This window comes from Oryzias melastigma, linkage group LG16 (assembly GCF_002922805.2).
Source record: "Oryzias melastigma strain HK-1 linkage group LG16, ASM292280v2, whole genome shotgun sequence".
Lineage (NCBI taxonomy): Eukaryota > Metazoa > Chordata > Actinopteri > Beloniformes > Adrianichthyidae > Oryzias > Oryzias melastigma.
In genome coordinates, this window is record NC_050527.1 from 29,365,430 (window position 1) to 29,377,854 (window position 12,425).

At 39.2% G+C, this 12,425-nt stretch overlaps 1 protein-coding gene across 4 annotated transcripts in view; it reads right to left on the reverse strand.

The window, feature by feature from the left end:
* LOC112140501 (protein tyrosine phosphatase receptor type U) overlaps positions 1-12,425 on the reverse strand; it is a 268,959-nt gene that overhangs the window by 120,552 nt on the left and 135,982 nt on the right. For all 4 annotated transcript variants that reach the window (XM_024263482.2, XM_024263485.2, XM_024263484.2 and 1 more), the window contains exon 3: positions 8,540-8,811. In XM_024263482.2, the coding sequence (XP_024119250.1) occupies positions 8,540-8,811 (272 nt within the window). The remainder of the gene's footprint in view (positions 1-8,539; positions 8,812-12,425) is intronic.

The following is a 12,425-nucleotide window of genomic DNA, read 5'->3' on the forward strand; positions in this document are numbered from 1 at the left end:
AAAGAACACTGTATTCTGTTGTATTTGACGGGGATTTAGTGTTCAGATAGGAGCACAGACTGTAGAAGAGTAGAATAAAAAGTCACATTCTATGAGGGTCTTGATCATGTGGCCATATTGAGAAAAACAAAACAAACAAAAAAAAACAATGGGTCTCCGTTTGGGGGTCGGGCCGAATGTGGAGGCTGGCCAAATCCGGCCCGCGGGCCATAGTTTAGGGATCCCTGGTATAAATGGTTGACGAGTTCTGGTAAGTCAAAGAAAGTTTTAACAATCTGCAACTTCTCCTGTATTAATGTGTCACAGAAACTAGTTTTATAAAGCTATAGGGGACAAGCAAACATTTTTTTTTTGGTACATAAGCTTTGTAATGTCCATTGAAGCAATTCATCAAGCGGTTGCATTTAAACCAAATTTTTTCCTCCCTGCATCTCTTGTAAGAATGCAGCATGCTGATCAAATGCAGGTAAAGAAATCACCCAGGACTGGAGGTGATGAGGCTTACATTCAGAAGTCTTCTCATGCACAGATACTTTTTTTTTCTCACAGTGGGGGATTATCGTTCACGGGGTTTGTTTTCACCGCTGAACTGCTTTGATGGTTCAGAGTTACTCCTGTTCTCTGTGACGGCGGTTCACTCCACTGATTGGTTGTGGGAGGTCTCCTCTTTAAAGCTGTTTTGCTGGAATCTTTTGAATCTAAACAACAGGTAGGCTTAAGTGGTGCGTAAAAACACTGAAAGAGCGGATGAACTGACAGGTTGTCACAACATTGCCAGTGTGTTGGAGTCTGCTGCGTACACATGGGTATGCACTCACTATGGTTGTATGGTCAAAGCACAACTTTTTATATCAATCAAAAACATAGAACCGATATTATGATGTATCCCAAAAATTAAAATAAATTGTTATTGTTCTTATTTTTAAGTTATGCATCAATTTAAATACATATATTGTATTTTGACACTGTTGGGTAAGGGTTATAAGGCAATGAATGGTATATATTTGAACTTACGTCATATATGAGGTACACCGAACTATAACTATTAAGCAAGACAACCGACTCAGAGATAAGTCTAACAGTCGGTCAGATTTTGTTACCACGTTACTAGATAATTAATTATTTTAACAACAATTTGATTCATATCATAATTTGTGGTTGCTGATACGAATCATAGTTGATATTGGTACATTTTGAAAAATCCAATTTTCTGAGTTAAAATCAGTTCAGGATATCTTTAGCCAAAACTTCAACCAGAGTGACTAATAAATACCTGGTACTGATCAGTGCTGGGGAAATTTTGTATTTCTTCAAGATAATCAAGTGTAAATTGAATACCGGTACTTGTACGAACAAACAAGAATTAATGCCAAATGTACATTTTAGTGTTATAAAACTCAGCCCAATATAATACAAAGGGAATATTATTAGAACATTCTACCATACTGTATGGTCATACCTGCCATACGCCAATCTTTAAATGGGATGGCACTTGGTCGGTTTTAGGTTATAGTAAAATAAAACCCACTATGTCTCAATCTAAAAGGTATTTCATAACTATCAATAATCGATTTATCTAACTTTGAAACGATTTTATATAACGGCAAAGATCCATTTGATTCAATTCTGCTTAAGACAGATAAATCTGGTTGGTTTGTGTGAATAGACGAGTCATTGATGAATTGTTACATCCCTAAATGTTTACAGTAACTGGTTCATGTTCAGTCATACTTGTGCTACAGTCTGATCAAAAATGACTCTGGATTGGTGTCAATGGATTTTTATCTTGTTTGACTCAAAGTTAAAACAGTCAATAGCTGTCCCAACCTCGATCCACTTTTTTTCTTCCCTGCAGTCTGCGCCCGTGCAGGCCGGCGTGCGCTATGTGAACGTGGTGAGTTGAGGAGCTGTCAGACGGAATGAGAAATATACATGTGCAAGACTTGACAAATTAACTATATACAATGAATTTGGTGGAACTGAACCACCCAAGACAAAATACTTGTTACATTGACATAGCTCTAGGGCTATCCCTGAATTCCCAGCCTAATCATCCTTAAGCACTAAAAAACTACATAGTACGGGACTATCTAGTGCCCTGGATTTTAAAAGCAATTTGGACACCATGCTCACTACTTTTTTTTTGTTTTTCTAAATGTCGGACATGACGTCAAAGATTTCCCAGAGCAAAAATCGAATCAAAACGAATATTTCAAGACATCTATTTGTTACTTCAATGTTCTGATGATGAAAATGCGGATGTTTTTTTTTTTTGTTTTAAATATTATATAAACATGTTTTTTTTTTTTTTCACAAAAGTTAATCAGCCACAATGCATTGTGGTCTGTGTTCACTAATGTAGTGAGCATCAATGCACGCTAGTTTTTCGTAAAGACTCTTGGGAAATTTCTAGTGCACTTGATTTTGGAATAATAGATCTGGACAGCACTAGAAAATGGCGAGCGCACTATATAGTGAGTAGGGAAAGAATTAGTACATAGTCTAGAACTTGTTTTTAACATGCTAGCTATGTTAGAGGTCTTCACAACGCCTGTAACCCCCAAACTTGGTTGCAACACGTAAAAAAAGGACTAATGCAGATAAAACAAACGTTACTGGGACCACACTAACTACCAACATTGCTAGAAAGAAAAAAAAACAGCCTAACAAAGCCATCTGTTAGCTGCGTTAGCATATTTACAATGACACCCAGCAAAACATTTTGACAAAGCACAGTGAAGAAATCACTTTGACATCACTTAGTACAACCAGGATTAATCCATATATACGGCGCTCTGGATATTAAGGTGCATTGTTGTTTTCAGAAAAAAAAAATATGGCTTTTAAGTTTTTCTTATTTTGCAGAGGATGTGGTAAAAGGAGTAGCTAGCTAGGCGCCAACGAGGGCTAAATTATTTTTTTAATGACATTTTTGTTTAAAATCTTTGTTTTATTTGATTTGTTTTTATTTATTCTGTGTGTCATCTAACATAATATTATATAGAGATGAATTCAAATAATGTTTTACAGATTTCCTTTATCTAAAACATGGCAGATTTAGAATTATGTATAAAATTACAAATGATGGCCCGCTAAGGATTTCACTACAATTTGTTTATTAGTAACAAAAAAATCAGCTTTCTGTTTCATGTCCTGCTTGACTGATATAATCTAAAAACACTCAGCCTGAAAGTATGAATTCTTCACATCAGCAGGAGAGCAACTAATGCTGGAGTGATTTATTTGGTTAACAGCATATTAATCCCTTTGGTTTTGGTGATTATCGGAGCGTTTTGCAGATTCCTTTTTAATTTCATTGAACACTGACATTTTCTGGCACAAACAGCATTTGCGTGCAGATAAAACAAGGCACTGAGATACAGTCAAACCATTGAACGAGCATTCTTCACTGAAATCTCCCTGACATTTTATATCAATGTCCTGCAGGCAAGGAGCCGGGTGCTCTAATATATCCTGAAATCTAATAAGGCAGGAAAACTTGCAGATTTGAAGTCTGTCGAGATTCATTTTGGTCCCGAGAAGTGATAGAAAAAAGAGCCTCCTCTCTGCTGCTGATTTAAAGGAGTCGCTTGTTTGCAGGGTAAAACAGTCACCTGGAATACAAACTGACTGCATTAGACTTGAGGCTAATCTGGTTAAACCCAAATTTTCATTAAAATCACACGAGCTGCAGATTATGCTTTAAAGCAAAAACTCAAAAGGGACTGCTCTAAAACAAACCGGCACCAGCAGATTTCCATAGTTTTCTGGTTTCTCATTAACCTCCCAGAGGATGTCTTACACCAAAGCAAACACCCACCCTTTTGTTGCCCCCCTACCCTCGCTGGGAAAGATAGCTTGCCACAAGACAAGACTCAATGTCATTCCACAATGATGAGGTTTTTGACTGCCGAGGGATTAGTGATGTAAGCCGCGGCATATGTCACTTTGTGGGGGCAGTTTGTTTTGCTCCCTTTGTACTCAGGAGCAGTGTGAGGTCAGCGGAGTTAAAGCAGCGTGCGAGGGAGCAGGATGAAAGGGAAAGCAAGCATACCGGTGAGCAGGAACAGGAAATATTCTCTACATAATCATGAGCGAGTCATTTCCAGTGAAAACACTGCATTTACGCTGATGGATTTCTGACGTTTTGCATATTTGTGGATTTCTTTGATAAATCTCTGCAGGTGCATAAGCTTGAATCTACTTAAGCTTTCCTAGAAATGAATAAATGCAGTCTGTAAAAATGTAAAAGTTAACAATTACATAAAAAAGAAAGTATAAAGGATGCACAGTTCTGTGAACCTCATTTAATTAGTTTGAGATTAATTCAAAAACAAAACAGGAAAAAGGACAAAGTAAATCTGTTAAAGGCAGCAGCTGGAATTGAGTTCCAAGCACTTAAAAATTCAATTTGTCGTATTTTTTGTAAATAATGACAAATAATAAAATATACAAGAAAGCAAAACAATGCTTTTGCTGTGACACAGGTTTGGTGAGTACAAAACAAGATGCACCTCATGTACCATCGAGCATGCCCAGACAGATCTGCAGAGGTTACTGACATCATGTCTCTCTGAGATCAGATCAACGAAAAAAAGTCTTTGTTCAGGTTAATCTTGTTGCTCTTTACGGGTGAAGTAGATAATGAGCCAAAATCTAACTGCCCCAGAAAAATGTCTAAACTGCAAGAGATTCAAAGCCTGAACAGGAATATATTTTGGGCTAAAAAAACAGGTGGGTGAGAGAGTTAGAATTTCTAGTTAATCTATTTGTCTGTAAGGGGATGTAGCAGAATGGAGCAGAGCAAGAGAACTTGTGGCCTGTAGCACCTATGGCATTTTTTTATGCTTCAGATTCACAACATATTGAGTTAAGAAATACTCAGAAATGCAATTGTAATCTTAATTATCTTTACACATGTGCTCCATCGTGACGGAAATGCTACAAGCACATATTAAAAACACCAAAACACAATTTTCATTCGAGTCAGTGCTATCCTCATGGATGAGCGCCTATTTCAAGTTTCTCCACAAGGCGTCACTATTTAAGTTTCAGTCAAATAAATGATTTTTTCTTATTAAGTGTTTTGCTTGAAACACCCACCTATTAAACTCTCCAAAATGCCCAACTATATCTGATCTTTAATCAGACTCCCAGATGATCAAATCCCCATTATTTCATTATTCCTTTCATCCATTATTCGGAGTGGACCCGCTGGAGGAGTGGGAAGTGGAGCCAAAGGTAGATCGGTATTTTTGCAATCACTTATCAATCTGACATGCCTCATTTTTAACTGTGGGAGTTGAAGAACCTGGTATTATGAAATTTGGCTAAATTAATTTGAAGTTCTTTCCCCAGCAGGAGATAAAAGATACACTTTTCACAGTTGAAGCGGTTCTGTTAAAACGGCTGCATCTTTATCACCGGCACCGCCTGCATCATTCCACCCATGCACACAATTATAAACCCAAATCTCTAACTGGCAGCCAATGCATAAATCTGACTCACTTATGAGCCGTCACTGTTTACTGACAGAAGACGGAGAAAAAAAATAGACATGCAAGACGTGGAGGAAAAACCAACCAAGTACAGAACAAGTTGATTTTACTTACAAAGCAACAAAGAGGTAAGTTAGAACATGTTATTATAGGATTTTTGATTTACCTATTCTGAAATGTAGTGTTTATTGAGTTTTTTAATGTCAGAAAGCACAGACACTTTAGAAATGCACTTTAGAGAGCACTCAACCACTTCAGCTCTCACTGTTCAGAATAAAAGGAACTCATGTTCAGTATGTCTAACAATCCTATATTGAAAATGTGCTTCGTACTGACAGTTCCTGTTAAATCGAATCCAACAGAGGGAATTTTATTATTTGTTATAAAATGAATTTAAGCAGTTTCAGTGGCAGGTAAGCTCAGCAGCTTGTTTATGAGGTCTTTGGCCTGTTCAGTTAAGTGACAAAGTAACTGAGTACATTTACATGAGGGATGCACTTAAGTGCCAATTTTGAAGCACTTTTTTTTATTTTACGATATTTCTATAAAACTCGTGCTCCGGGGGAACGTTTCTTTCTTCCTCTACTGCGCTACATTTATTTGACAGCTTTACTTACCATTCACATTTAGGATGAAGACTTTACACAGAGGCTGATGTAACAAGATTTTAGATACGAGACATCGTGAAAGATTCAACTCATGGTCTCTAACCTTATTAGTCCATGCCTGAAAGTACTTTTTCGGGGGGAGTTTGGAATGTGTTTTCCTTGTCTAAACCTTGATTCCACAACTCAATGTTTTTCTCACTCAGGAAATCCCTGCCTTCAGTTTTAGTGCTGGTCACTCTAAGGTCTTTCTAAATATTAAAGTGCAGTATTCTCTTGAAAAATGAATAGGAAAACCTTCAAACCATTTCAGAACTTTATCCTATTTCTAGGGATCTGGTTGTTTTGTCGACTGAACCTTGACACGCGTCCGATACTGGTACCCTAACCCACTGCCCTAATCCTTGTCCAGTCCACGTACAACCCAGCATCACTAACCGATCCGCATCCGCTATCAGGTCAACTAACATCTGTTACACACACTCATAGCATACAGGTGCTCTAATGACACAGCCTAGTCATTAGGGAGGTGTTCGCACTGAATGTGCGCAAATGACACGTGCAAGAGGTGTGCAGGTAATACATAAGTGCCCGAATCATGCCACGCAGACTACACGCCTATTGTCTAATTTCCTAATTCTAACAGTTACGCTGTACTCCAAAGAACGCACTAATGACATGAACAAATGCTATGGACCTCATGATTTGCGGGAAGGATTTGATGGGGGTCGAAAAATCAAAAACTAGTACGATATGATTGTGTCTCATCTTCACCTTAACGTAACACTTGCATCTTGCATAAGTGTTCGCTACCACCTGTCACTTCCAGCATAGTCGTTGAAAAAGATCTGGAAGAACGTTTTTGCTCTACAGGCTCACTGACTGATCTACAATATTGATATTTCATGCAGACCACCTACACGTCCGCTAAGGTTTGCAAATACTTTTGCGAGCAGTCAATCTGTAACCACCTCGGTAATGGAAGTTCAAGCTTCCACTTGCAATGAAAAGTCTATGTAAATGCACACAAACATGCATTTTAGGTTCCACATTTGAGACACTTGTTCAATCAACTTTTTAGGTCAGTTTTCAGGTTTTATGTACAAAATGTGTGTTGAAAGTTAAACCAGATTGAAGTTTGATCAATCAGAGACGTGGATTTTGTAGTGACACACGGATCAGGTCCTTTTAAATTCTCAGGAGAGCCAACCATTTCAAACTTGATCATAAAGAAAGAATTTATAATTGTGATTTGTGCCCAATTGGAATTATTTGACACCAAGTCTTTCATATATCGGAATACATCTGTGAAAGAAAATACCTGGAGCAAGATTCATGAGATTTGCACTGTTTTGACATTTCACATGAAGCTTCTACCAACTGTGAGTACGTGCACTAGCATCAGTTAGCCATTGTCCGATATAAACAATCTTGAACGCCCATCACATGCCTGGTGTGTACGTAGTATAACAGCAGTTGTATCTACTAAGGCTTCAGTCCATGACACATTAATTTGGGATACTGGATTTTATAGTTTAAAAGAGGATTTACAAATGTTGGTTTTCTATTCATGCTGTCAGTTTGATTAAACATCAAGCCAGTGCTTAATGAATAAACATAAAAATTGCCAAGGTCTTGAAAAATTATTATTCAGTAAAGTGGGAAGTGGAATTGCACGTTTTACTTGGCTGAGGCAACCTTGAGGGCATTTCGTGCATGTTGCTGTTTGTCTCTATTAACCTAAAATTGTTTATCTCATTGTCGGGTGTTGGTTGAAAAGCCTCCAGATGCATCTAACCCCAGGTTGTACAGTGCCAAGGACTAATATTAACAAAGTGAAGGTCACATTTTGCAAGGCCGAATTGAATTTAATTAAGTCAAGGGGATTGACAGTTCTTGATAAAATGCACACTACTCAACCTAATTGCTTTTTGACAGCTCAGCAGTGTTTGCTGGGAGACGAAATTGGATTAATAGACGGATAAACCCTCATGCTCACCTGACCGTGTTGTCTACAAACCCTCAGCACATCAGGCACCCACGGTGCATGCCATTCAGCGTCTGTCTTCTTTAAGTAGGTAATGGCATGCCGAGGAAATGAATGGAGGCGGCTAGAAACACAAGCCTGAGTGTAATATCTCTGCCAGGCATTCCCTCGTCACGTCTAGTTAGGGAGCTCAAGCGTTAACATTCACAAGGGAATGTGCTAATTAAATTGCAAATGCAAGTAATTAACAGAAGATTCACCTTGAGGCTAAAATGAAAAGTGATCACCAGAGTCTTACTGTGATACTTTTTTTTCAGCAGCTTTACAAGATGTTGGTCAATGAAGCTGCGCATCTTAGTTAGTCAATAATCCTCAAAGCCGAGATAAGTAACAATAAGAAACGCACAGCAGCTTCACCGCATGTGAGACAAAGATAAAGAAGTTTGTACCTGATATTCATTCGGCCAGAAGGTGCTGACAGCCAGCTCCACCTGATGCCACTGTTTGCCATGGGAGCCGGACATGTTCCACACCGGATTGCCAAGCGGACCGCCGTTGACGCGGACGTACGCTCGGAGGGCCCCAGGACTGTGGCCATCGCGGCTGTACAGGAAGTAGCTGAACTGGACGCAGTGAGTGTCGTTTTCACTCAGAGTCTGCAGCAACAGCTGAGCCCGGTGCCCCGCGGCATGCTGGGAGGAGTTCACCAACATGTAGGACCCTGAAAAGAGCAGGAAAAAGCCTCACCTCAGTTTCAAGTTCTGTACGAAACTTTAGGGTTGGAACACTTCAAGCAAGACTCAATTTGAAGTTTTTCCATAGCAAAATGGTTCAGTTCATAATCTTATTTCAAAATAAAATTATTGTGAAATCCAAAAAATGTGTCCAACTCAAAGTGGGTTGCCTCAAGCAAGACTTTATTGAGATGTCCAAATTATTTCATTTTTGTCACCCAATTAATTATAAAGATTATCTTAATTGTAATTGCAAGAAATTTCAAGCAATTCATTTAAAACTTCAAAACTTTTCAAGCCTTGAAAACACAGAAGTGAAACTCAATCATTTTTAAGAATTTGAAGTGGCTTCTACTTAAATGAAAACTGAAAATAAACGGTTTGTTTTACAGCCCAGCCATGTATCTTTTAATTGATCTGTGTAAAAAAAGAAAGCAAAAATGTAACTTTGAAAAAAAAATCTCAAGCTAATTTATTTACAGGCACAAAAATGGTATTAAGAAACTCTGAGAATTTCAGAAACACATAAATCTATCCCAGAAACGCCTGAAGTGGCAGCTTGTTTCAAATTAAAGAAGAAAGACTTTTGTGCTATCTGGAATGCCAGAGTTTCTTAAAGCAGCTGAAACTTTAAGAAAAACATTCCTTTTTTTGTTTTGTGAAGTTTACTGTTTGATGCTGGAAGCAATAAAAATGCACTGTTTATTAATATTGTAAATCAAGTATTTATAATACAGTGGGAGGAAAGGGACAGCTGCATGAAAACCAGTAGATGGAAGTACTTGAGAGAGAGCATCATACAGTTGCTACAGATTTAGCTGCATATCCATGATGATTATCTCCTGTTCCACCACATCCAAAAATCTATTGGGTTGAGATCTGGTGACTGTGGAGGTCATTAGAGTCCAGTGAACTCATTGTCAGGTTCTAAAAACCAGTCTGAGATGATTCCAGCTTTATGACATGGAGCCTAATCCTGCTGGAAGTAGCATCAGAAGATGGTACTCTTTGGTCATAACGAGATGAACATGGTCATCAACAATACTCAGGTAGGCTGTGATGTTGTGCCTACTAAGGGGCCCAAAAAAATATCCCCCATACACCACCACTAGCCTGACCCGTTGATACAAGGCAGGATGGATCCATGTTTTCATGTTGTTAATGCCAAATTCTGACCCTATGATCCAAGTGTAGCAGCAGGAATGGAGACTCAACAGACCAGACATTTTTTCATCTTATATTGTCCAATTTTGGTGAGTCTGTGTGAATTGTAGCCTCAGTTTCCTGTTCTTAGCTAACAGGAGTGGCACCTGGTGTGTTCTTCTGCTGCTGTAGTCCATCTACCTCAAGGTTGGACATGTGCATTCAGAGATGTTCTTCTGCAGACCTCAGTTGTAACCAGTAGTTATTTGAGTTACTGTGTCTCTGGGATCAACAAGGCATTTCCACCCACAGAAATGCCGCTCACTGGATTTTTCTTTTTCTCTGACTGTTCTCTGTAAACCCTAGAGATGGTTGAGGGGGAGAAAATCCCGGTAGATCAGCAGTTTCTGAAAAACTCAGAGCGGCCCTTCTGGCACCAACAACCATGCCATGTTCAAATTAATTTCAATCACCTTACTGCCCCTTTCTGATGCTCGGTCTGACCTGTGATGGATTGTCTTGACCATGTCTACAAGTTTAAATGAATTGATTTGCTGCCATGTGATTGACTGATATAACTTTTGCATTGATAAGCAGTGGACAGGTGTGACTAATAAAGTGGCCAGTGAGTGTAAATGGTATAAAAAGGCTTGTGAGGTGGGTGATACTGTGGAAGAATCGTGCACAAGGACATAAAAGTTAAAGATCCACCACTGCCCCTCCAAAAATGTTCCCATAATAAGGACAAAATAACCTCATTGCCCCTTAGCAAGCATCTGTCCAACCTCTGGTTAATGTGATTACCACAGAAACATTTGGACACCTTCCTGTCTGCACACATCAGAAAGTCTGTTGCACCAAAGTCTTTCTGAAATGAGCAGAGTCGAGTAAAAACACTCACAGCCTTGGCACCAGGTGTCTTGGAGACGTTTCTTCTCCACTCAGATGTAAATGGTGACTGGCCAGACAAAGGAATTCTTTTTTCGATCCCACACAGTCTGCACACTGATAGCTTCCCCGACAAAACCACTCACTCTGAACTTCTCAAAGTGGAGCTCTCTGTTACAGAAGAGCTATGCGTAAGGAGGACAGAACTTTCTCTACTGACAGCCAAACAAGACGCCATGCAGGGGCCAAATGCAAAAAACAACTCACCACTTTTCCCACACGCAAACTGGTATTTCTTTTATGACAGATTGTGTCAGATTTTGTTTCAGAACTTTCTCCATTTTCAGAAGTTTTATAAATACTATTATTCCGTCGGAGGTGCTATGATAGTTGGAGGAGTCGTGTGCCAGGACGACAGCTCTCAAGGTGTTGGATGACCTTGCTGATGCGAAGAAGAGGAGGGGTATTTAGAGATTGTTCTGATTTCTTGGCACAAGATAATAGCTGGCTGCCTTACAGCCTCAGGCTCCCAGAGTCCGTTTAAAAAGCACTCACCCATGCTCCATCTGCCCGGCCGCGGCTCGCTCCTGATCATCTCCACATAAAGCTGCATGACCTAATATCCAGGCTCTTATTTGCTGCATAAAAGTTGAGTTTGTCAGTTAACCTCCTGTGATCACGACACCCTTTTGCTAAAGCGTTTCTTTTTTTGCCTCTTATGACCATCTCTTAAAACCGATTTGTCATTAAATGTGTTTAAAAAGCTGTCTTTTTATGCATAAGTTAATGACACTTCCTCCCCCAAAAGAGCTTTCCCATCGTAAACAGTCTGCATGCATGACTGATATTCACAGTTTAAACTATTATAGTCATCATTTTTTATGTCTGGCTGTTAAAAGAGCCATCCAAACCTTCACCAATGTGATCCATCCGCTACAAAAGCAATGAAGAACTCCCAAGACAGCAGCAACAAAAGTTGGCAGGATATTGTTAGCAAAATTGAAATTCATAACCCAGTAACTCCTGCGAAAAATACAGATTGAGAAACAAACAAATATGCATGTCTGTTTGACACCTGTTAGCTCAGAAGCTAGCTGTCCACTGACTCTGATTTGGTTCATTGACTTTTACAATCTCAAAATTGGACTAGAAACAAGGCCTAGAACCTTTTTATGGACTCTGAAGGAAACCAGTCATCCATCCATCTTCAGAACCTGCCGAATCCATTTCAGGGTTACTGGAGCTAAACTGGCTACTGTTAGACAAAGGTGGGGTATACCCTGACCAGGTTACAAGGCCACATAAGCACACTTAAGGGTAATTTAATTACATATTTAACCTATGCAGCATGTTTTTGGACTGTTGAAGGAAACCCAGACATGCATGGGGAGAACATGAAACTCCACACAGAAAGGTCCAAGCCGGGATTTGACCCAGGGCCTACTCGCTGTGAGGTGAGAGAGTGGACCACTGTGCCATCATGCATTCCATACAGACAAGCTTTAGCCAAAAAGGAGAAATAAATGATGTAAGACAAGTACAAGAATGTAAAAGAATAAATGTTTACTTC